The sequence below is a fragment of the Sphaerodactylus townsendi genome, linkage group LG02, assembly GCF_021028975.2.
Source record: "Sphaerodactylus townsendi isolate TG3544 linkage group LG02, MPM_Stown_v2.3, whole genome shotgun sequence".
NCBI lineage: Eukaryota > Metazoa > Chordata > Lepidosauria > Squamata > Sphaerodactylidae > Sphaerodactylus > Sphaerodactylus townsendi.
In genome coordinates, this window is record NC_059426.1 from 41655258 (window position 1) to 41680229 (window position 24972).

The 24972-nt window shown below is 40.6% G+C and overlaps 2 protein-coding genes across 52 annotated transcripts in view; one reads left to right on the plus strand and one right to left on the minus strand.

Moving 5' to 3' along the window:
- NEB (nebulin) overlaps positions 1-10623 on the plus strand; it is a 207610-nt gene extending 196987 nt beyond the window's left edge. For all 50 annotated transcript variants that reach the window (XM_048486789.1, XM_048486795.1, XM_048486812.1 and 47 more), the window contains 6 exons: positions 4322-4429; positions 4706-4895; positions 6090-6182; positions 6348-6497; positions 8569-8678; positions 9843-10623. In XM_048486789.1, coding sequence (XP_048342746.1) covers positions 4322-4429; positions 4706-4895; positions 6090-6182; positions 6348-6497; positions 8569-8678; positions 9843-10016 — 825 coding nt within the window. In that variant the 3' untranslated portion in view covers positions 10017-10623. The remainder of the gene's footprint in view (positions 1-4321; positions 4430-4705; positions 4896-6089; positions 6183-6347; positions 6498-8568; positions 8679-9842) is intronic.
- A 2635-nt stretch (positions 10624-13258) lies between these two features.
- The window catches only part of RIF1 (replication timing regulatory factor 1), a 43362-nt gene continuing 31648 nt past the window's right edge, over positions 13259-24972 (minus strand). The window contains exons 29-35 of one of the 2 annotated variants that reach the window (XM_048484369.1): positions 21096-23975; positions 20121-20267; positions 19449-19526; positions 19238-19353; positions 18137-18290; positions 17723-17834; positions 13259-14357 (exon numbers count right to left, since the gene is read on the minus strand). In XM_048484369.1, the coding sequence (XP_048340326.1) occupies positions 14137-14357; positions 17723-17834; positions 18137-18290; positions 19238-19353; positions 19449-19526; positions 20121-20267; positions 21096-23975 (3708 nt within the window). In that variant the 3' untranslated portion in view covers positions 13259-14136. The remainder of the gene's footprint in view (positions 14358-17722; positions 17835-18136; positions 18291-19237; positions 19354-19448; positions 19527-20120; positions 20268-21095; positions 23976-24972) is intronic. The other variant, XM_048484370.1, reaches the window with a different exon arrangement.

Consider the following 24972-nt stretch of genomic DNA (forward strand, 5'->3'; position numbering starts at 1 on the left):
TAGACTATTAACTATATTAATATTATAGTTTTATTTTGTCATTTAAAATACTAAAATATAACTCAAAGTATAATGTATGTAATTGATGCTCCTAGTTCTGTAGATACTACATTTAATACACACTGTAAGGACTTTGAAATAACCATTGACCCCAAATAACAATATAACATGTTTAAATCAAATATGTAATGTAAAATGAATGAAATTATTTTGATGCCACACTTTACATCATTCTTGGAAACCGCATACATAAATCCAAAACTCTGTGAGGACCTGTCTATGACTGGTTCCAAAGAGAAACAAGAAGTTGGTATTTTGGTTCTGAATCCCAGGTGGTCTGAAGAAGTCAGACAAAGAGCACAATTCAGATGAGGGAGTGCACTGTGGTGACTGGAAACAGCATAGCAAGGATGGCGCTACACTGCCTCCATGGGGGCTTTGGGAGGCATGGAAAGGAGGGAAAATTAAATCCCTCAGGTTGCCTGAATCACTTCTTAGAACAAACAGACTTACACCACACTTTCGCATGGTGTAAATCTGCAGGGCCAGGGGTTGGCTTTCCCAAGCTGGAATGCTAGTGGAAGCTGACCAAAGTTAGTTTCACCTGAGAAATGCCCTGCCGCTCCCCCCACCCCCGGTCCCACCTCCTGTGCTGATGTCCACTTACATGCCCGATAGCTCTGTGGTGATGCAGGCTTCTGGGTTTGTCCACCATAAACCTCTGGGGTGCCTCTGGATATTGCCATTTTTGCTCTCTTGCTGGCATGGGTGCCCTTATGCTGGCTGATGGGGCAAATGCGTTGGTACTGCCATCTGCTGCATCCACAGCCCAATTGCTGCCGCCATCTGGATTGGGCTGTAAATCTTCAGGCAGTGACACCATATCAATAACCTCTTCATGAATGAATATTCATACATAAATATGGACCTGGAGCCTGCTGCTCTCTTGAAATAATAGAATTTTAGCATAAAATCCCACAGCCACCATGATCCAGGAAACCAAGCAAATGTGAAAACTCTGAAATATGTTCACACCAGCTTGGATTTACAAAAGGATTTCTGTGTATGGAAGGGGGACAGATCTCACCAATTCCCCCCTCCACTGCCAATGTCTGACCACCCCATTTTGTACAGGAGACTCTACTGTCCACAACAGAAGCTATGGGGGCATTTTAGACAAATGGAAATCCCTTCTAGCCATGCAAGTGGATCAAAGCCACCTGTTTTTACCTGCAAAGGCCTCCTAAATCATTCAGCAGAGGTGAAACTCCACTTGTATGTGTATGAATGTATTTCCAATTAAAGTGAAATAGGAATGGAATAAGAACTGAATGGTAGGTATTGCTGCTGAAATTTTAGAAAGTGAATTATATTATTGTGCCAATAGATGGTAGCCCATCTTGGTGGAATTCAGAATTGTCCTTGATCAAAGATATACTCCTCAAAAAGGAGCATTGTGGCTGATGTACCATATATATTTGCGCATGTCGAGGTTTTCAGCCTTTTTTAGGCTGAAAAATGCCCCCCTCAACTTATACGTGGGTCCCACATTCCGGTAATTCTTGTGTGGTGTTCCCCCTGTCCTGTCTTTGCTCTGTCCTGCCTTCTTCTCTGCCGCCCCTCTTTCAGCCACTTTCTGTGCTTAGTGTTCTGCTTCGCTCTCTCCTGCCAGCTGGCAGACCCCCTCACTAACTCACCCTTCCTTTCCTTTCCCGGCAGACTCAGGCTTGGTTTCAGAGAAGCTGTCTGTTGGGCAGCCTGTATCTATGGTTTTCTTAAAAGGGCAATGTTCCAAAGATTGCTTAAGCCACCTTTGGAGCATTGCCCTTTTAAGAAAACCATAGGGACAGGCTGCCTGACAGGCAGCTTTTCTGAAACCAAGTCTTACAGCCTGTGGGGGGGGGGGGAGGAAAGAAAGTGTGTTAGTGACTGCTTTCTCTGCTTCGCTGTCTCCTGCCTTCTTCTCTGCCGCCCCCTTTCAGCCGCTTTCTGTGCCTCGTTCTCCTCTGCCTTTTCCTCCACCACCACCCGTCCTGTTCACCCTCCACAGCCCCTAGCTTATTCCTCAGACCCACCTCGCCCCTCCTTAAAAAGCTTCCAAAAGGCTTCTGGGGCGCTCCTTTCCCCCAACTGCGGCTCCTTTGCCTGCTCAGCGCCCCACCTCCCCATGGACCTTTCCCACCCTCGACTTATACGCGAGTCAATAAGGTTTCCCAGTTCTTCAAGGCAAAATTAGGTGCCTCAACTTATACACGGGTCAACTTATACGTGAGTATATACGGTACTTAAAAGAATGTATATCTATTTTCACTTTTCAAAGGTAAAACATCAGCATGTATAATTTCTCCAGTAACAACTAGAATGACAGAAAAATATTATAAGGTGGCGGAAGAAATGAAAAACCTTGTATTAGAAATACCTGTGTATTAGAATCATCAACATATAAATCTTGTTAGAGTATTTTATATTTTTTTAAAGATTTATACCTTGCTTCTCAGTGAGGTGATTTTTAAGGGCACTGCAATTACTACATAGTGCAAAAGGAGAGGACAAAGGCAGGTTTCTGCAGATGAACAGACTTGTTATTTATATGTGCATAGGTAATAGAACAGTCTTTTCTTGAAAAACCATCATGCTCCATGATGGGATTTTCAGGGGCATGAGGGATTGACACAAAGAGGATAGAGCCACATGGTGCTCTGTGGATCCCTGTCAGAATACTTGCTAATGAAATAATTGGCATTACCTACAGGAAGAAAAAGAAGAATGCCAGACTTTCTTAATTTAAGGTGCTTTAATCTTCCAAATTTTAGGCCTTAGAACCCAGCTTCTCCTTACTACACCACACTTGATCTTAGCCAAAAGGCCGAGAAATAATAGTTTTTAGTTCCTTTCAGAATGTTGCTTCAGTTTTTAAAAAAATACTCAGTCTTCCTATACTGTTTGATTGGGGGAGGAAAGAATACATTATATTTAATGTCACTGGTCATGCTTTTAAATATAAAGTAAAGCCATGTGAACTTAAATATAAAGTAAAGCCATGTGGCGGAGACGATCATTGCTTTCCTTAACTTTACTAGGGTCAACTTAGTAAAATTCAATAGCCCATTAGTTCATTCATGCCCAGAAACCTATTTCTTCAAGGATGACTGGGAGACATCTACATCAATAAGACACAGATTGTTCCATCTAAAATACATTTTGTATGAAATACTGGTGAACTGATGATTGTTATTCCATTAACAAGATAATGAAAAGGACTTCTCTGAAATAGAGGGATAAAATATAAAATCAATGATAGATTTTAAAAAAAATTATACTATTGTCATCAAATTACTTTTGTAATTTTTTTAATGTAAGCTGCAACTATCCTGATAAAGGAAAAGGGGAGAGATGTGATGTAAAGTATTGACTCCTAAAGCTTCATCGCAGTAAACCAACACTCTGTGGCTTTACTGCTTTGGGAAGTGACCCTGCAAAATTTCCGTGAAGTCTTGGAGGTCTCCACTCATAACATTGTGATTTAGACTTAAAAGTCTTTAGATGGGATGGTTATAATTCACCTTATATGGTGCTGACTGGGGTCATCGTTGGATGTTGAATATGGTAGCCTACCTCTTGGTAGAAGAGAATCCTCGGAAGCATATTGTACTAGTGTTTTTCTGGGCACAATCCAGTTGCTGAATTTGAGCAGTGACATGCTAATCTCTTTCAACCTCAATCAACCCTATGTGTTTTTACTGTCTTTAAGATCAATTAAGTTGCTCTTGACTATTTCAACATAATGAGAGTATGCAGAGCAGTCTTCTTGATGGCTGTCATACACCCAGATCTCTCGTTCCTCAGATAATTACCAAAGTTTAAACCTGATTTTTTTTTTCTACAATAGCCTTTAATGACCTGCCCTAGGCAGGGTTTTAGTGTCTGGAACTAAGCTGGTTATTTGACTTACTGTTTTACATTTAAAATTGGCATTTTATTTTATTTTTTGTGTTTTGAGTGTTCGTTATCAGGAATCCTTGAGTGGGATAAGCTTGGAACCCGTACAAATAATACAGAATAAATTTTCTTACCTCTGCAATGATCTTTTTAAAGGCAACATTCCATTTGCATTTAGAGTGAAAAGCAATTTAAGCATTTCAGTCTATCAAGCTGTTTCCACATTCAGCATTCATTCATGCACTCATTTCTGATGAGTTCTACATGAAATCTGTTCCTCGATTGGCCTTATGTTCCTTGGCCTGGCCTTTGTTGGGGAGGACAGGTATAGATTTAATAAACAACAAATATTATTCACTTACCCTGTCTCTTATTTTGTCAGGTCCTGTATTCTGATAGCTTCCGGAAACAAGTACAAGGTAAAGCAGCTTTTGTCCTGGATACCCCCGAAATGAGGCGTGTTCGTGAGACCCAACGGCATATTTCCACAGTAAGTAGCACTTTCTGCAAAATCAACACAAACAGAATATCAATGGAGATATATTAAATGATGCTCAGTGTTTCATAAAGATGATCTTTTCTTAACCCAAACATTAAAATACAAAAGCAAGAATCAGTCTTTATGTAGCAAAGATTACAGGAATTGGGCATATCTAGTAAAGCCACGGAGCAAAGGTAACTAGAACATGAAAAAAGGTAAGCAGAAATACAAATTATCATGAAATGCCAAGCTGGAATAGACATGAGGATGTTTTGGTCATTCCAGGTGAAATACCATGAAGACTTTGAAAAGAGCAAAGGCAGCTTTACCCCTGTGGTTACTGATCCCATAACAGAGCGGGTAAAGAAGAACATGCATGATTTCAGTGATATCAGCTATAGGGGCATTCAGAGGAAAGTAGTGGAAATAGAACGGAAAAGGGTGGAGCAGGATCAAGAGCTGAACAACCTCACAGGTATTCATCTTTTAGACCATACTGTTCTTTTGTATTATGTGTCTCTCACAAACCTCACAAATTATTGCTGTGCTATACTTTCAATCTCCATTCAAACAGGACAATCTAGGTAGCTAATTTGATGTTCATTTGCAGTGTAGCCACCTTGAATCTTATACTTTTACAGTGCTATTCTAGGTAGAACTACACCCTTCAAAGTCCACTGAAATCAATGGCCTTAGAAGGATGTGACTGCTTAGGATTACATTGTCAGGCTACCATGTTAAGGAAACTTTTCTGGAAGTAAGCTTCACAAAATAAAATGGGGTTTACTTCTGACCTGCTTAGAATTGCTTTCTAAATGGCTTTCAGATGACTAGATTGCCTGAACTTTGCATTTCTTCCCTAACAAAGGTGGACACTTTCAAAAGAAAGGCATGGTAAACCACATGAAGTGGCTTTATCCCGCTTTGGACTGTTTAGCCAAGAATAACTACTCAACACTTACAGCAGATCTCTAAGGTTTTGGGCAGAGAAGTTTTCCCAGTTTTTGCGCAGCACATGCCTAAACACTGAGCTGGTGATACACCTGTAACTTTTGTCATTCCTCGTTACCAGGATTTCTGACCAGGTTATGTTTAAAAAATACTGAGGGAGAGAGGCTGTTACTCAGTATTGAAGCACTTGAAAATGGTACCTCTGGCATCTCTGGCCCAAACTACAGGTGATAGCACCCATGGGGCTGACCTATGGACACCACTGCCATTTTAAAGGGATTTAAAAATACCTGCATTTCCACACTTGAAAGGGCACTGGGGGTAGGAGAGATGGAGGGAATGCCTTAGTACACTGTACTGTGAGCCAAATCACCCTCATAATGTTTTAAAATCAATTTAAAATGGTGTCAGTGTTCACAGGTCAGGCCCATGGATACTGTCAGGTTTAGTTTGTTCCTCTGATTTTAAGGGATCTCAGTGGATCTGTGCTCACAATCCTGGAGAGCCACTGCCAGACTGAAAACTAATCTGAAGTAGGTGGATCAGTGGTCTAATTCTTGTGTTGTTACATTTATTATTTGTCCCCTACATTCAAAGATTATAATTAAGGATACACAGGCACTATAGCTACCAGTTTTCTTTTACTTACTGTATTTTGATGTTGGAGATGAAGAATGATAAAGAATAGCACTTATCCCAACTTATACGTTTCTGGCAGATCTTCGTGTGTGGCGAACTAATCCCGGATCGGTCTTTGATTATGACCCAGCAGAAGACAACATTCAGTCTAGAAGCTTACATTTGATTACTGGTATGTTGCACGGTCTGTGACTCAGTTTGCAGCCATTCAGGCATTTATATTCTTCCAGTTTTCCTCCACCTCTAGAGGTGTAGTGTTACTCTCGTTCACTGTAGATGCATGCAGAGGAAATTGAACCATGTCACTGTCATAAGTTCTCCCACTTCTATCCACCAGTTCAAGCCCAACGACGCAGCCGAGAGCAATCACGTTCTGCTAGTGCGCTAAGTCTCAGTGCTGGAGATGAAAAATCGGAGCCTTCAGAAAATGCTGACCAGCATCTGTCCTATTACAGCAATGGAGGCTTCTTTACCACAACTACAACAGGTACACAAATGATTAAAAACCTAGATCAGAGGTGCCATTCAAGTTTTACTGTGGAAAATGATTCATTCCCCGGGGGGGCGGGGGGCAGCAAAGATCAAAAACCTGTTCCTCAATATATTCAAAGTTATACCCCCACCCCCAGGTACCACATTGCAAAATCTTTTCTTGCAGTGATTTTTTTTCAAGAGAGTGAAAAATAATTGCTCTGGAAGTGTTTGTATATGAAGTACTATCAAGGTAATGGAAACCTAGTAGGTTTTTCAACGCCGTCCCTAGGGAGCTGTTCGCATGGGGGGCGCAGCTGCATTGCGAAGCCGCTGTTTCCAAACCTCACTCCCCAAGCGAGGTTTTCTGGAAACAGCGGCTTCCAGCTGCTGCCGTACGAACGGCAGCGGCTGGAAGGCGCCATCCCCCCCTTTCCTGATCGACGTACCTTCCCTGCGACCTGGGGACACGTCCCCTGCCCTGCGACTCCAGAGATGTCGCGCAGGGCAGGAGGGCGTGTCCCCTAGCCTGGGCGACGCGCCAGAAGGTCGCAGGGAAGGTACATCGATCGGGCGACGGCACAGCGCTGTGCCGTCTTCCCTGCCCTTATCGGGACTGTTCGTGCGAACGGTCCTGGGGGTGTGTGTCGGCGTTGTATACACCGACGCACCTCCCCCAGCGTGGCCGTGTGGAAACGGCCTTTCAGAGGTGATTACTTGAAGGTCGCCCATTCAAATACCAACCAGGGCCAACCCTTTGGGCTTCTGAGATCTGATGAGATCAAGCTAGCTAGCTTGATCTAAGAAAGCTAGCTAGCTTGATCTAAGAAATCTAAAAAAGAAGAAGCCAACTGGCAAAACTGATTGTCCGCCATCCACATTAATACTTTGGTAGTAAACTTTGAAGTGTGATTAAAGCCGCTAGAGGCATAACAGATTGCATAAACACTGTTATTTACACACATGTGGTCTCCCTTGCTTCCAATGCACGCGTTTTCCCCACTCTGGCACTTACCCCACTCTCAGATCAAAAAATCCCAATGGTTTCTTAAATTTCTTTAAGTGCATTTTTTTCTCCCTTTGCAGAAAAAGTGAAGGAGATTCATTTTCTCAGGTTTCCTAGCTCTTCTCCATCTTCCCTAACCGCACTACACTACCTGTCACACTACCAGCCACCATTTCAGGACAATCAAGTTTCCCAGCTGGCTTCTCTCTCTCTTTTTAAAAGATTTTTATATTACAAGTCTGTCATTGGAGTGGTGAGCCAGGTGGGTTCACTCTTGCCTGCCTTCCCCTTCTTGTTTCTCCTTCCACTCAGCTGCTACCACCTTCTTTCCTCCCTCCCTCCCCTCTCAAGCAAGACCTTATTGCTGTTATTGCTCTTTCCAAGCCCATTTGTGGGTACCTGCAGGCTAGTCTGTCCAGCAATATAGCTATAGATCAGATGGCTTTAAAACTCAACAAAACAAAACAAAGGCAGGCAACCTCCCAAAATGAATGTCAAAGAAAAAAAGAGGGGGGGATAAAATAGCAGATTGGTCTAAATATAGACATTTCGGGGGAGGTTAACACCAAATGTAAACAAAAAGATGTGAGGAAACCCCGCTTTGAAGCAAAAATTGTTTCTCAGCCGCTTATTAAGTGGTATGTGCATAAAGGCCACTGATTCATCACCAACCCACTGGTACCCATTGGGGCAAAATAGCACCTGCTAATAGTCCTCTTTATGCCAGGGGTTTTTCCTGTCTTACTCTCTGGAACCAACCATCTCTAAAGTAGCAAATTCTGGAAGCGAAGAGCATTTCCCCTTTATTATGCAGCTGGGAGATTGCAGACACATGGAAAAGCAGCTGTATTTATTTGTATTTTTGCAACAATTTTCTTTTCAAACATTTAATTCCAAAGGTCTTTCCCTGAAACAACACATCATACACATTATTTTACACTGACAGAAAGCCATCACAATGTCATGAAATAGAACTAAGCCCCACAAATGCTCTTAAACATCTTTTTAAATCACACTGAATTTTTAAGGACGAACAGATGTTCCAGTTAATTGACCATTTGTACCTTATTTCCTTTTCTAGTGGGTTACAAACAAGCTAAAACTGTAGAGTTGCCACAACAACGGTCATCTTCTGTTGCCACACAGCAGACAACAGTATCTTCCATCCCATCTCAGCCATCTACTGCAGGGGTAAGCAAACCGGATTTCCATTGTCCTGATCCCACACAAGTAAACTGTACAGAAACAAGTTTTTTTGTGAATGTAGGAAGCTGTTTTATACCTCAGTAGACCACAGGTCTATCTAGCTCAGTATAGTCCCCTCTGATTTGCCAGCTGTTCTTCAAAACTGCAGGCAGAAAAGTTCTCCTGACAATCAGAGCCTGTCGGACCCCGGACCTGACAGACCCCCACATCCTTGGATGGAGGCACCTGAATGTGGGACTTTTTAAATCGAAGGCAGGTGTTCTACCAGTGAGCAACCCATTCCTGGAGATCTGGGGGCAGAGCCTGGGAAGGAGAAGGAGTTCAGTAGGGATGAGGGAGGTACTACTTCCTTCAGGAGAACTGATCTCTGTGGAAATCAGCTGTAATGATGAGAGATCTCCAGGCCCTATCCAGAGGTTAGAAACTACACTGGCCACTTTTGTGAAGAAGGTGTGCGTTTGCAAGACCTTTTGTATTGGGAATGGGTGGGTAACAGACAGAACCACACATTTGAACACATGGTCAGCATTTGCAAGGTGAACACATGTGGAGGGGATAGTGTTCAATCTGATTCCTTTGGGGATCGGGCGGTATACAAATTAAATAAATAATAATAATAATAATAATAATAATAATAATAATAATAATAATAATAATAATTCCAGCATCATCTTCCCTCCTCATTTAAGAACTCATCAGTATAATCAAAGCTAATAGTACCACCCATAGCTAATAGCACTTCCTGTTTGGTATGAAAACCCTTGTATATCACAATGTGTATGTAACTGCTGCGTCATATGAGAATCTTAGTGTGATGGCCCATATCTATTTGGGGCAAGGCCTATTCGGCTCCCTTGTACATGGATGGTATCAAAATCCCTCATTCCCACATACATTTTAGTTGTGGTTTAGTTGAATGCTTTAGAAAAAGCTCACACAATGAAACTCACACAGCAGATGAAACAAGACAACATAGACTTAACCTATTGGGTTGTCATGATTAGACTATAAACTAGGCATATAGTGTAAATAAGGGGTTTCATACTCCCTTGGGGAGAGATCCAAATACATGAGAGCTGAGTTTCCCATTCTCATACTGAAAATGATCCCTCCATGATGTAACAACATTTTTCTTTTCTTTTCAAACAGAAGACATACCGCGCCATGTATGATTACATGGCAGCAGATGCAGATGAAGTATCCTTCAAAGATGGTGATGCAATCGTGAACGTCCAAGCCATTGATGAAGGGTGGATGTATGGGACTGTGCAAAGAACTGGAAAAACAGGCATGCTTCCAGCCAACTATGTCGAAGCAGTGTAAGCCAAGAAGAGGGGGCTTTCCATAAAGCATATCTACGTGGACGATAAAAAGGCACTTCCAGCACTCATCTGAGTGCCTTATTGTTTTCCTTCGTGGATTTGCATTAGGCATTGCCCGTCAGGGAAAGATTGCAGCAAACATCTCCAGAAGATCTAAATTAAGATTCTAATCAGAATAACCATTAGAAAGTGTCAGTCTACTAACATCACTACAGAACCTTGAATATCTGGACTTGCATATTCAAACCTAAAAGAGCTCTTGTTTAAGTCTCAGTTCCCAGAAATTATCTCTCCTTCTTTAGAATCAAGCTGAATTTCCACATTTTTGTAATGAAACATCTGTGTTGACTTTAATGGTTTTCTGATCAAGAGATGTAGTGTTTTCCTGTGGTATTATAAAAATAGCTGATTGTATTTATTTCTGTTTCAAGTAAGCAACTATGTAAAGCGAACACCTCAAACCAGCAGTTGAGACGAAAGAACCTGAAAAAGCCACCCCTCTTGTTTGCAGAACGCTGATGCATGCATTTTTCATCTGAGTGTTCTTGAGTCACAGTGCTGTTACTCCTTCTCAGTTAGTGACAAATAAATTTCATTCAGCAACCTGATTATGCGTTTGATTTATGTTGGCGGAAGGACAAATGAACAAAAGATGCAAACAGCAAAGCCTCACAATAATAATAAAGTCCAGTGCTCCCTAGTCTAAGCTTTCTCTGGAGATGTGCAGCCGTCGAAAACACTGCGTGGTACTGAGCCACCTGGGACAGCTTCCCCTGCTGGGTGGCCCCTAATCTGCATGGCACCAATGCAGTGGCTTCACATGCACATCTTACAGGGAATGTTATCAGGGACTGAATCCTGCAGATCCATTCCACTAACAGCAGCACTTCTTGGTGCAAGAAACCTTCCTCTGGTGCAGTTGGCTTCTCCTCAATCCCAAGAGCCTCTTCCATCAGCATAGTGCTCCTTGAACCAGAAGAAACTATCACCATCAGCAGAACGGATCCATCAGCAGAACGGATCCATGGGGTTCAGTTTTAGTATGAATTCACCTGGTGATAAATGTTAAGAACAAAGGTAGGCTTCTCTCACTTACACCCAACCACACACCTTGCTTCTAGTCATGCTGTCAATTTTAATATTTCAAGCATTCCCATTAAAAACGTGGAATTTTTAGTAGACTCACAAAATTTTACTTCCAACCTTTAGTTGATTTTTCCAGTGAGACAGTACAGGAATATTTAACTTGCTGGACTTAACTGAAATGAACTCATTGACTGGATTCAGAAGCCCTGCAAGGCTGCTTAAACATGACGAGCCATGAATCGTTGCTATTTGAAGCGTCTCTATTAGTAATAAACAAGTCTTACAAACATCCATCACTTATAGAAGTGAGAATAACAACTCCCTAAAAACCCTGACCCTCAGGATCATCTTCTACCTTTTGTTCTCAAATCTCAGTTGTGTTTGCTACTCCTCCAAATTTGGTGTAATCTGCAAATTCAATGAGTAATCTTTTCACCCAGATCGTTTATACAAATATTTAAAAGTTCTGGGCCAAGAACTGAACCTTCTCACACACCACTTGGACGCCTCCTTCTGATCAAATGAAGTACTAACACAAAGCTCAAAATGATAAGAATCATACTGACACTACAGCTTCTCCTCCAATGGGGCCCCAAAGTGGCTCACATAATTCTCCTCAGTCCCATTTTATTCTCACAGTGCCCTTGTGAAGTAGATTAGGCTCAGAGACAGTGATGGGCTCAAGAGCTCCATAGCAGAACAGGGGTTCACAGCTGGGTCTGCCAGTTGTTAGTTGGGCACACAACTTTTATGCCACATCAGTTTCAGCACATTAACGGAACTGTTTTTTCAGTACTGTGTAGGCAGTAAAATAAGTTTATGACTAGATCATTTGTTGATATTACTTGCATTTCTTCCTTCTTGTTAACCTCCAGTGGTCCGGTAGATCTTTGTTTTGCTGGTAGACTTTTTCAACCAGCAGAGGTGCAGATCATTAGGGAACAGATTTACTTTCTAGAAAATGGAATTGGCTTGATCTGAATTAGGAGGCATCACCTACTCCTTCAAGAGCCATTTTTTCCTGCATCTGTGGTGGACCATTGCAGGTTTCAGCTGGTCTTCTCTTCTGGTTTTGCCAGTGACAGTCCTTCCTGTGCTTGCAAGCCAGTTGACTTTTTTTAAAAAAAATACACATACAAAACTCCCAGCTAGGGTCAGCCTTTCATTTGAGCTGCCTCTGCTCCTTCCTTTGCTTGGTAGAAGACCTTTCGGCTATCCTTCCTCCCTCCCTAGCCTTGTAATCTGCCTCATGAGCCTAATGGGCTGGGAGCAGCACAGACTCTCTAACTGCTCCCACTGCCTCCTGCTTATTTAATTTTAGAGCAATGGGGAATGACTTAGGCCTGAACTGTGGTCAGTTAGATAGAATATTCAATGCAGACAGCAGAATAAATTAAACAAGTCAGTCCCTACGAGAGAATCGAACATAATTCTGATATATGAATTTGCAACATTCATGCTGGAGCAGATATTATTCTCTAGGGTACCACCAAATTTCTTAGAATTCAACAGATTCCTTTGGAGAGTATTCTGTCTTCACTGGTTTGCTATGCAATGCGGTAAGGAGAAGCTGCAGTGCAAATCTCCTTGATGTGTGGGTACATGGAGCGTTATTTGACGCAGACTTTATGAAAAAAGGAATCCTATGCTACTTATATGCAAGCTTCCTGCTCCTGGGCACACCAACTTTTAACTTCAGTTGCTAACTATCTGGCCTAGCTCATTCCAAAACATATTTTCTGCACACTAAATTAATGCCAGAACATCATTTCCTGTCCAGGCAACAAGTGCTTAAGAGAAGCCTGAGGTTAAGGCTACATAAGCTGTACCTATGTGTGGGAGACTGATTACATTGCCTGACAGGCATAAGTTCTTGGATTACTACATAACTTCTTGGATACTTAAAAGATGCTATAGCAGAAGGGTAAAATAAAGTTATAACAGGACCTACAGTTCTTCTGCATATGAATCAGGGGTCTGCAACCTGTGGCTCTCCAGATGTTCATGGACTACAATTCCCATTAGCTCCTGCCAGCATGGCCAATTGCAAGGGCTGATGGGATTTGTAGTCCATGAACATCTGGAGAGCCGCAGGTTGCAGACCCGATAGATTCATTAACTCACAGCACAATAAAGACAAAATCCACTCAAACACGATTGCAAATTAAACAGCTGTTCATTGTTTTATTTATATATATAAAATTCCTATCAACTGAACTGATTCTATTGTTACCTTGTTCATTCTGGGAAAACACTGTGCTGTATGCAAACAAGAGTTCTCATTTCCAAGATACCTGGCAGTTCATTTCACATAGAGATAATTTATAATATCTGCAATTGTTAGATCTATACAAAATGTACAAAGTTATCTATGCCCAAGCTATTTGTTGTCAGAGGGAGAAAAGAGAAGGGGCTGAGGGAGAGTTCTTTTGCATATCAAATTCCAAGGACATGTATTTGGATCTTGAGAACACTGCATCAACTGTATCACAATATCCTTTTTCCATTGTATACAAGGTATGCATGCACAAATAGAACTGTTTAGAATTATTGATGAAAAAGGAATTTGGAAGTCATCCAAATTTATCACTGCAAATCTTAACCTGAAAGGCCACCTTAAAAGCCAGTATTGGCCAAAGTAGCAGCATTTGGGAGATTTTATTACTTTTGGCAAGTCTAAGTTATAACTTCAAGAACAATGTGATCTTTTATACAGGAACAAAAATATGCATTTGAAAAAATAAAGTTAAAATACTACATAGGTTAAGTTTCACAGTTTTGCTATTGTACATCTTAACAAAATTATTTTGGAATCTGCACTGCAGCAAAAAAAACCCTCTAAACAGTAAGTGTGCAGAACTTCAAAAGAAAAACAAAATTATTTACACCTTAATGTTTCATCTTAATTTACGAAAATTCCTGCTCACTAAAATAAACCATAAGGCAGAGTTCAATTAAACAAACCCACAGGATTTTCGATAAAAGGATCCTGTAACAGTCCATTCTTCAAAGAATTAGTTTTAAAGTATAAATGATTAAACAGTGCTTTCGTGGGGTGGTGATTTCCAACGGGACTGCAGAGTTTTCATAATACAGTTTGTCATGCTATGCAGTTTATCCTGCATTTCAAAAAGTTCACTGCCTGAATAGCTGCAAAGATTTTCAGAAGTCATCTGAGTAGCAAGGATATTGATCTGGGAAAAAACGTCTGTAGGTGACTGCTCATCTGCACTGGAGGTCGCAGACTCCCCCAAGTCTAGGAAAAAGAGAAAATTATATCTATATGAGAAACAAAATCACTTCCTGTTCCTGCAGCATAACTGCTGTCATCTTGTATACAACATTTGTGCATCATACCAACCCCAATACAGTAGGAACTGCTAGCTTGTTGCATAATAGCTATAACATCATGGCTGGAAGAGGTACACTGACTTGGGCCAGCCACAGAACAGCAGCTGCAATCAACACATGCAGCAGGCCTGACTTTAGATAAAATGATCTTATGTATGTGTTGATGAAAGCAGAGAGTGTTCAGCCTCCAAGGCATCCTGTCCCCAAGTTATCCCTGAGGGTCAGGGCATCTCTGGGGACAAAGCTGGTATAGAACATAAAGCGTCGCAAGGCATGGAATAGTCAGAACTCCCCTGATTTTTGCACAAAGCTTTTGCTCAGTTCATGAAAAGGTCACACAAAAAGGTGGCTTGGGCTGCAGACCCCAGAAATCCATCCCAAAAGCTTATTCTATTCATAGTTAGCTAGATCCAGTCCAGTATTATAAATTATAATAAAAACATCCAAACATACACATATCAACAAGTCAAACATGAATAAAATAAAGTCTCCTGATACCTGGTGAAATAAGCATCTGAAAAGAGGCCTGGGATGACAACAAATGAAGAAGACTTTCCCAGAGCTCTGCTAGAGAAGGGCTAAATCAATTATAACCTTACAAGAGGATGCAACTCAAGGACAGCCTCGCTCACATTATTGCTGGGTAGGCCACAGAGGAGAAAATGCTCAAGGGTCGGACCACAATGAGTTTAACAGGTCAAAACCAGAGCCTTGAACTGGGCTCAGAAACCCAACAGACGTCATATAGGCCAATAAGTTTATTAAACCAAGATTATAAGATTTTTGCGAAAGTATTTGCGAATAGACTAAAAAACATCCTTCCAAAGTTAATTGGACAAGAGCAATAAGGCTTTATAAGAGGTAGAGACATTAGTCACCCATTAAGGAATGTACTCAATGTAATAGAACATGGCAAAAATGAAAAATATGCAATGATAAAGTTAGATGTATACAAAGCATTTGATACAGTTAGTCATAATTATTTATTTCAAACTCTAGAAAATTTTGAGTTTGGAAAACAATTTATCAATATTATTCAAGAGATTTATAAAGGAGGAAGGGCTAAAATAAGAATTAATGACGGGTGGTCAGGAATTGTAAATATTGAAAGAGGAGTAAAGCAAGGTTGTCCATTATCACCACATCTATTTATATTGGCAATGGAATATTTGGCAGAAAGGATAAATAATAATGGAAGGATAAAAGGTTATAAAGTGAACCAAGAAGAAATAAGGCTAAACTTATTTGCAGATGATATACTAGTAATAACGGTGAATCTGGCTGATACAATAAAAGAATTAAAAATAATTTTAGAAGACTTTCAGAAATACTCAGGATTAAAAGTCAACATGGAGAAAACAGAAATAATGGGGGTTAATGTGGAAAAAAGTCAAATAGAGAGAGGATTACTCAAAAAGAAGATTAAATATTTGGGTATCATAATAACACAGAGAAAGGAGAAGATGTTTAAATATAACTATGAAGTAAGGTGGAAAAAAATATTAAAACAAATAAAAGAATGGGATAAGAAGACCTTATCGATCACAGGGAAAATCAAAGCATTAAAAATGTGTATAATGCCGAAAATGTTCTATTTATTTCGAACTCTTCCATTGGAAATTAAGAGGAAACAATTTGAGGAATGGGATAGAAAGCTGAAAGCTTGGGTGTTTAATAATAAAAAACCAAGAATCATGAATAAGATTATATATGTCAAAAAATTCTCTAGGTTGGGGGATCCCAAAAATGCAAGAATACTATGAGGCGTTCCAGATTAAGAGTCTGATGAGTATAAACGAGGATAATGTCGAAAAATGGATTAAGTTTGAAAATGAAATAAATGAAGGAGTTGCCGTACATGGTATCTTCAATATAGAGTTGAAGAAAGGAAATCAAAAAGCAATAGGACCAAGAAAGGTCTTACTAGATATATGGGAAAAATGGAGAGGTAAATGGATGCCTGGCACCCTGGATGTGGCACCTTTGGGGAGTGTGGTTGGCAAAGAAGGAAAAAAAGTTATAAAAATATTGAAAAGAAAAGGAATTCAAACTGTGGCAAATTTAATCAGGGAAGGAGGAGAAATTATAACACTACAAAATTTTATAGAGCTAGGGGGAATGAGAACTGGTTGGTTTTGAGAGGCATTTGGGAAGGATTAAGGCTTCACGGATAAAAGGAGAATGTATAATGTCTAAAATGTTTGGAATTATATGGAAAATATAAAGGGAAAATTTTGGGGCACATATACAATCATATGGTAGATGATAAGGATTTTATGATAAGAACACTGAAACAAAAATGGGAGAAGGAAGGATCTCTAGATACTGGAAATATTGAAAAATTAATAGACAGTTGGAAAAATATAAAGATTGAGAAATATATGGAGTTAGAAAGAAAAGTGATATTAAAATGGTATAGAACACCAAAACAACTAGCCTACATGATAAAAGGACTTAGTTCAAAATGCTGGTCACTGTGGAGACCAAGAGGCATATTATAGCCATATGTGGATAGAATGTTCAGAAGTAAAAAATTTTTGGACAACTGTATTAATATATATCGAGAAACTGGTGAAGATAAAGATTGATTTAAATAATGACTTAATGTTTATGGGAGTAATGGAAGACAGAAGGGTGGAAAAACAATATAGTTATATATACAAAATAATGATTAAAGCAGCCCATGCAACAATAGCCTTGGGCTGGAAAGAAAAGAAAAAATGGACAATTCAGAAATGGTTAGAATATATTTGGGAACAAGTGACATTGGATATTTTCGATATACTAACCAAAAATAAGACGTGGCAAGACAAACAGAATGAAATTTTGAAAATATGGATAATATACGTGGACTGGATGAAAGAAGTTCGAGTCATCGAAGAAAAATGGGAGAAGAGGCTACAAAGAATGAACTTACTGCTGTTTGTGTGAAAAAACTAAGAAGAAGCAATGGGGGGGTGGGAGAAAAGGGGGAAAATGTATTGTTTGAAAATGTATGAAGAAAGAAATTATTATCATAAATTGTAAAATTCAAATGATACAATAAAAAATTTAAAAAAAAAAAAAGAAACCCAACAGACAAGGATACCACTCTCATAAACTCACTCCTGTCAAATGTGCAGTACCTTTCTGCACACACTGAAATTTCCAACCAAAGGACACCTCCTTATGGAGTGTTTTACGGGTGACTACACATATTGCTTTGTTTCCAAAAGACAGTTTGCATCACAGTCTTTGCATAGCCACCCCATAACAACATTTAATTTTTACCTCCTGCAACTTTCTCTCCATCTGTGGAAAGGGGTTTTTCATCAGCGTCATTTACAGGCTTCTCTATGTCCTCCAAGGCAGCTACTTCCTCAGATCCACGATATTTAGGCAGCTAATTTTAAAGAGAAACAGTGTTATTCCATTTTGTTGTCATTTTTGCTTCGGAATCTACCTTTAATATTCCAGAGTATACTTTTTAAAAGCTCAAATTAAATAGCAAAAGGCAGGCACTGCATAGATACAAATACTCTTCAGCCTTGAGTAGTTATGCATTAATAGCAATATTATTTTAATTTCAAATTTCATCTAGTCTTTAGTCAAAATTAAAATTCAACCCCAACAGTCGTGTCTTCACCCTCATCACAAATTTTCAAGAATCTTCTTCACTGACCAAAACAGTACAAATAAGCTTACCTGTTGTTCATGATATACTTTAAGAGCTCTTCTAACATTGAAGACCTTGGGAGAACGGATGGGAAGTGTTTTGATCTCAGCTGCTGTCAAAGAACTCAAGTCACCCACCGTCCGGATATTCTTGGCTCGAATGAGCTGCCCCAAACCTCTTGCCCTGAAATAGTTCAAAAGGAAAAAAGGGCACTCGTTAAATGGGCTTTTCTCTCCTTTATGCATTTAAAATTATTGCGTAGGAATATAACTGAGTCCTTGTTCTACACGTCAGACTTTACAGCTAGTAAGCACTCTGCCATGCCAAAAAAGTTTTCCCTACTTTCCATGAAATTAAGATTTACAGACGACATGGATATTCACCAATTCCCATTATTATCATGTTCCATACTATGTAGCATTTTATAGAAGCTGATGGGCCTTCATCGTTGCAAGACTGTAGCCTAACACTAGTCAGAAATGCTGAGTTGTATCCCAAGAAACCTCTTTTTGTTTCAAATAGTTTTCAACCCACTGGAAAAGCAAAGGCTCTCTATTCACCTGAAGTTAACTGGTCGGAATCCCTCAGCCTGCAGAACAGAGAAACTAAACAGAGAAACCTCTACACCGTTTCTCCCTGCCTGCCTAAGCATCTTCAGTTTATTGTATTGGTGAAGGCTTATATACTCCTCTTGCTTTCCTTTCCTACTATCGGATCCTCTGAAGATGCCAGCCACAGATGCAGGCGAAAAGTCAGGAGAGAATGCTGCTAGAACACGGCCATACAGCCCGGAAACCACACAGCACCCCATCTTCAGTTAGTTGCTGAGCTCTTAGGACTAATCAATTACTGTTGAGCTCTTACGTCTAATCCATTTCACTTCTAAAATTATCAATTTAGGAGCAGAATCTATCCCCTCCCCCTTTTTTTTTGCAGGGATGAGGGAGGCTTGAGCATGGATTCCAAGTGATGAAAGCAGAATCATGCCAGAAGATGGCAAATTCCTTCCTTTCCTTCTGTGACCTCAATGTTGTGCTTCTTTGCATCAGTGGAACCCCAGGAACAGTACAGAGGTGGACAGGGTGAGTAGATACAACTGCAGTCATAGCTCCCCTGAGCATGCTACTTACCAAATATTTGATGTAATCTGAGGCAAAATGGTGTCAACAGGTGCCTTACAACCCTGCAGTGCTGGATATATGCTTTCCGTAGGAGGTGGTAGAGTTTCTTTGACCATTTCACTGATCTTGAACAACAGAGAAAATGTTTAGACTTTACTAAGTTTGAAGATCTGAATACAGGCAAAAATAAGAGAATACATAAAACTGAAGCAAATCTTACTAAACACTTCTTTGAGCTTTTATATTTATGGCTACGAAATCCTGGGGACAGGGATCCTTTGGTTGGAGTGGTAATAGGCTGGATAAGAAAAGAGGAAAAAAGGACTCTCAGGTTCATAGGAATAAACTAAAACCCTGTGATTAATATTGTTGAAATCCTACAATTAAAGTGAGGGCTCCTAATCTAGAAATAGGCCAATGCCTAACAGTTCAAAACAGAATTGGATTCGTGTCCGGTAGATGCAGTTAATGTTGCGTTTATACACGAGTTAAGCAGATTATGTTTTTACAAACTGCATTCAACCTTGTCAAATTACCTCCATGAACTTTTAATTTGCCTATACTCTTGGAGTCAAAGATTACTGTACTAGAGTTAAACATTTTTGTACACACACACATAATTGGGCAGTGGATTGATCCTTCCTTGGACTGCATCACACAACTCTGGAACATCAGAAGACACTTAGTGCAGGACATTTTAGAAGGGAACAGATTCTTGGGAAAGAAGACGGGGTGGCCACAGAAATGCTTTCTGCTCAGACTCCAAGCCATAGCTCTCATTCATGACTGAAGAAGTTCCCTCCTTCCAGTTAATCAGACACAGAGTTCCTGGATTGTGGGGAAAATACTGCTTCTGAAAATTTCTTTAAACAAAGAGAGTCACTGGTATTACCTTGGCTTGATGATTAGAGGAGGGTTTAATGCTTCGGGAGGACACAGAACCGTTTGAAGAATGAGTTCTAACTGCTGGACTTCGCCTATCAATATCATCTGCCAATTCTTCTTGATAGATTGGATTGGCAAAGGAAACTCGTCGGCTCTGTTCAGAGAAGAAATGGATGAAGTGCCACAGTAATAGTAATGAGGCCTCAAGTTCCATACATTTAGAAGTATTAATTTGCCTACACTAAGTCCCTTAAAATAAAGATACAGAAGTCAACGCTTAAAGGGATAAGATAGGGATGTTTTATGTAGACGTATTAAAATACATGTTAAACAAATAGTTAACCTCTATAGCTTTTTATAAAAGGCATAGATGTCTAAGTTGCTTCCATACAGAGGTTTAACTTCTATGGCAGTGTTTTGAGCAATGTTGTTAGCAATAGGACGTGTTAAAGGACACTGATCCATACTACTGCTATGAGCTGGAAGCACTTGATGACATTTGACACACATGCTGTGCATTTCTTCAATCCTCACAGGTGTGATCGTTCCTAGACAATCATAATCAAAGTGAGTTGGGGAGTATAGAAAGGATGGGGAATTTTTTACCACACCACCCACCAGTTTGACAGGTCTTTTTAGTTGGATACGTCTTTTTAGTGGATACATCTACTACCAATTTAAAATGATCAGCAGGAAGCCCTGCCAGGGGTTATGAAGGTACGCAGTTGTGAAGTGGCCGGCGTGAGGGGAAAGAATGGGCATGAGGAGGCTTCACTGTTGCTGAGAATTCCTTTGGATTTACAGTGCCAAAACAGTAGTCATGCCCACATGGAAGTGAGCAAAGACAGAGCACATCATGTTTGAATCTTCAGCAAGCCAACAGGGAGGCCAGATTAGGTAAGGTGCAGTCTTGGGAGTATAAAACGTAAGTTAAAATGCGAATAACCATGTATGTTTTATGATAAACTATAAAAGCGAATACCTTGTTTGCAGATGATGGAGAGTCCTCCTCTTCCTGTCTTTTTACACCTCTCTTTAAAATACTGGTAGAGGGGGACGCTGATGGAGACCACATACAACGTGCCTGCACTCCGTTAGGGCTTCCACTAATCTTGTCCAAAACCAGAGCATCACATTCCTTCATCTTAAGAGGAGACTCTATGTCATTACTTTCTTTTTCTTCATCTTGTACCAAGGGTGAAGTTTCAGGCCCTGCTAATACAACAGTTTCCATGCTTTCCTCCTCATTCATGTCACTATCTTGAGCTTCTACGGGAGAGCCAACAGAACATTCCAAAGTCTTCTCCATACCAGTCTGAACAATGTTGGCTACAGGTTCACTGGACTTTGTTTTCTCAGTCTGGATCACATCCATCTCCATATTGCTTCTGCCTTCTAGTTGGCTGTGATGAATAGCTCTTTCTTTTGCAACAACAGGTTCTAGTTCACTTTCTGAACCCAGACACGGGTTATTGGTTCCCTCTGATGTGCATTCTACAGAATTCAGTTCTGAAATTTCTTCAGTCCCATCAACACAATCCATAGTTTCCACAGCAGATTTGAAACTTTCATTTTTGGTGCCTGATGATTCCTTTGATTCATCTTCTGGAGTGCAATCTCCCAGCAATTCCCCTGTACTCTCTATGCTCCTACTTAAATCCTCCAGGTCAGCAGGATCCCCAGAGGAACTCTGAGGTGTACTTGTTGCACAAGGCTCCACACAGAGCTTTTCTTCCGCAACAGAAAGGCATGAAGCAACCACTGCTGCTTTACTGGGTGTCTTTTTAGGTTGTTTTGACTTTGTTTCTGGAGTACTTGGTTTTTTCACTTCTACGGTCAACTTCTCCAACTGTGCAGATGGCTTTTCACCACAACAATCACACCCCTTTGATCTTCTCATCCGCTTGCTTCTTTTGTGCAGGCATTCGGGTGTTCCTGAAGGTTTTTGGGGTAGAGGAAAGCCCTCAGAAACAGCAGCATCTCCTGAAAGCTCAGTAGGACCATTGGTGCTGCCGTGTGGAACAGAATCTGGTTGGTCAAGAGCTGTAGTTATCTGTTTGGTCTCTGAAGCTCGCCCGGAGATAGGCTTTGCTAACACTTTAGCAACTGTTTGTTCTGCAATTGAATGGTCTCTACAAGCAGAAGCATCCACCGCTTCTTTAACTCCCAAACGGTCATTAAGTGTAGGGACAGTTCTTTCTCCCTCTTTGTTATGATCAGATGACAAGGATATTTCCATGCACTTCTCATGGTTTATGATGTCTTTATTTGTCACTAAAGAGGCTTGGATTTCATTTGCAGTTTCTTGTGAATGAAGCTCCTGGCTTTGATTTTCCAGCTCTTCCTTTGCTTGCCTTTCAAGAGAACTGCTTGTGATTTTCCATTTCGCTGATCTTTTTTTCTTGGTTCCTTCTTCTCTTGTCTCAGAGTTGTCAGATTCAGAGTTTTCTATGCTGGAAAGAAGACCTTGGGAGGCTCTTCTCGTTTGATACCGTGGAAGCCCTTTCTGTTTCTCAAGGGTGGCATCTGAAGAGGGATCTTGCAAATCAGCCATTTTAGGGGGGTTACTGCCTTCAGATTTTCTAGTACTTATGTGAGCCTCCTCTAGAAGGTTTTTTGAAGCATGAGATTCCTTTATGCCTATACTTCCCGTAGCACTGCTTCCATGTGAATCGCTTTCCTTTTTAATTACATTTTCTTGTAAATCTATGTTCTTCTCAGGAGCAGATTTCTGTTTGTGTGAGGAATCCTCTTTAGTTTGTGAAGATTTCTTTGGCAGAAGCTTTTCATCGTCCCTGTGCCTGTCCTCCTTCTGTTGGCTGTTCTCTTTGTCTTGACTGTCGGAAGATCCTTCGGTAATTTCGGACTTTCGTCTTAAGGAACGTCTTAATATTTTTTGATTAGGTGGTATTTGTTGAGTTTGACCGACAGATACTGCATCACCCAGTGCCGTTATTTCTGGAGGAGTATTCTCTTTTGAATCCAAATTCAGTCCTGATTTCATCTCTGTAACACTATCCAAAACATGTTTGTTTTCCATGATGGTATTTCTAATTATTTTCAAATCGGAAACTTGAGACTGAACATCTAACGTACACTGTTGCTCTGGTGTTTCCCCAAGTAAGTCACATTCCTCTACCTCATCTTTGGAAGAAGATACTTGCATGTTTTTCTGTTGCTCCAATTCCATTAGCTTTGCTTTTTTGTCTTCTGAAAGCTCTATTTTGTTTGGCCGCAGACTTGACTTCTTTATCCCCAATGTACTCTCTGATTGCAATTTTGAAGGAGTCTTGGATTCTTCCTTGGTTTTTTTGGCTTTAGGGCAACTCTCCAAAGCATCTACACTTTCTGAACATGACCTCTTAGCTCTAGTAATAGTTTCTTCCATTTGGAGCTTGGAAGCACTCTTATTGGTCTTTTCTTTAGAAGAAAGGGGATCCGTGCCAATTGTGCTTTCCTGACTATCTATCAAAGGGGTACTTCCAGATGGTCTGGACTCATTATTGAACTTTGAAGGGGTGAAAGGTCTGTTCTCTGAACTATCAAACTTCTCTAAAGTGATGAAAGACTGCCTTCTGCTGACAGGCTGTGGGGTTCCTGAAATAACATCACTAGAAGCCGAGCTGCTGCTCACACTTGTGCCGCTGTCACTGACCGACTGGTCTAATACTGATGGCTCCTGTGGAACTGTCTTAGAGGTACACAATTCTGAATCCTCGCAGTTTAGATCTTGACTTTGCTCTGCAAGGGCTTGAAGCTGTGTGATAGTTGCAGATTCTGTTTTCTCCAGAAGGATGCTCGCCTTGCAGTTTTCAGTGCCTTTGTAGGGAGTGCCAAGAAGCTCCTTAATCTCTTTTTCAGCCTGCATTCAAAATAATTTATTATAGGTGCTGTAGTATAATTACATTTAAAATCCTACTATTCTGCTGGAAGTTCAAGGATGTATTAGCCTCCCATAAAGAGGCAGACCAGACTCTAGAGCAGGAGGCTGCAACCTGCGGCTCTCCAGATGTTCATGGACTACAAATCCCATCAGCCCCTGCCAGCATTGACCAAAACCAAACAACTTTAGGAACATGCATTAAAAAAATTATTTAGGGCATTCTTATTCTGCTCTTTGTCCAAGTAACTCAGGGCAGCACAACCCTGTGGGGTAGGTTAGGCTAATGACTGGCTCAAGTTCACCCAGCAAGGCACAGCAAAGTGTGGATTTAAATATGGGTTTCTCAGATCCTAGTCCAAAGTGTAACACAAATGTTCCAGCTTGAAACCGTGTGCTGTGTATGCCTACAGAATCATTTTACTAATTAGCTCCAGAAACCAGGGGCTTGTTTCAATATAAACAATTCCTTCAAATACCAATTTGACAAAACATTAGCACTGGCTCACCCTACCAGAGTCCCTACAGATGCAACTAGGATCTTCCCTTTACTCAGCTACAGTCGGCCAGAGCATCCAATAAACTTCACCAGTATTTCAGTATTAACAGGCATACTTTATAGGAGACAGCAGAGGAACACACTGTCAGCATACGACAGTGATCACCACTCCCAATACACCCCACAAAGAGCACTATGTTCTGCAAACATCAACTTAATGGGGATCCCTGGCCCACAGAGTATCCAGCTGTCCTGAGCCAGAGCCTTTTCAGTTCTGGCTTGAGCCTGGTACAACATTCTATCTGACGAGACCAAGGCCCTGCAGAATCTATTGCAGTTCCACAGGGCTAGCAAAACAGAGTCGTTCTGTCAGGCCAATAGCTGAGGACCACTATGATGATTCCTCATCTCAGCTGGCCTCCCTTCTCCCTATTCCTTTTTTCCTTTCTTTCCTCGTTTTTCTCTTGTTTTGTTAATAAG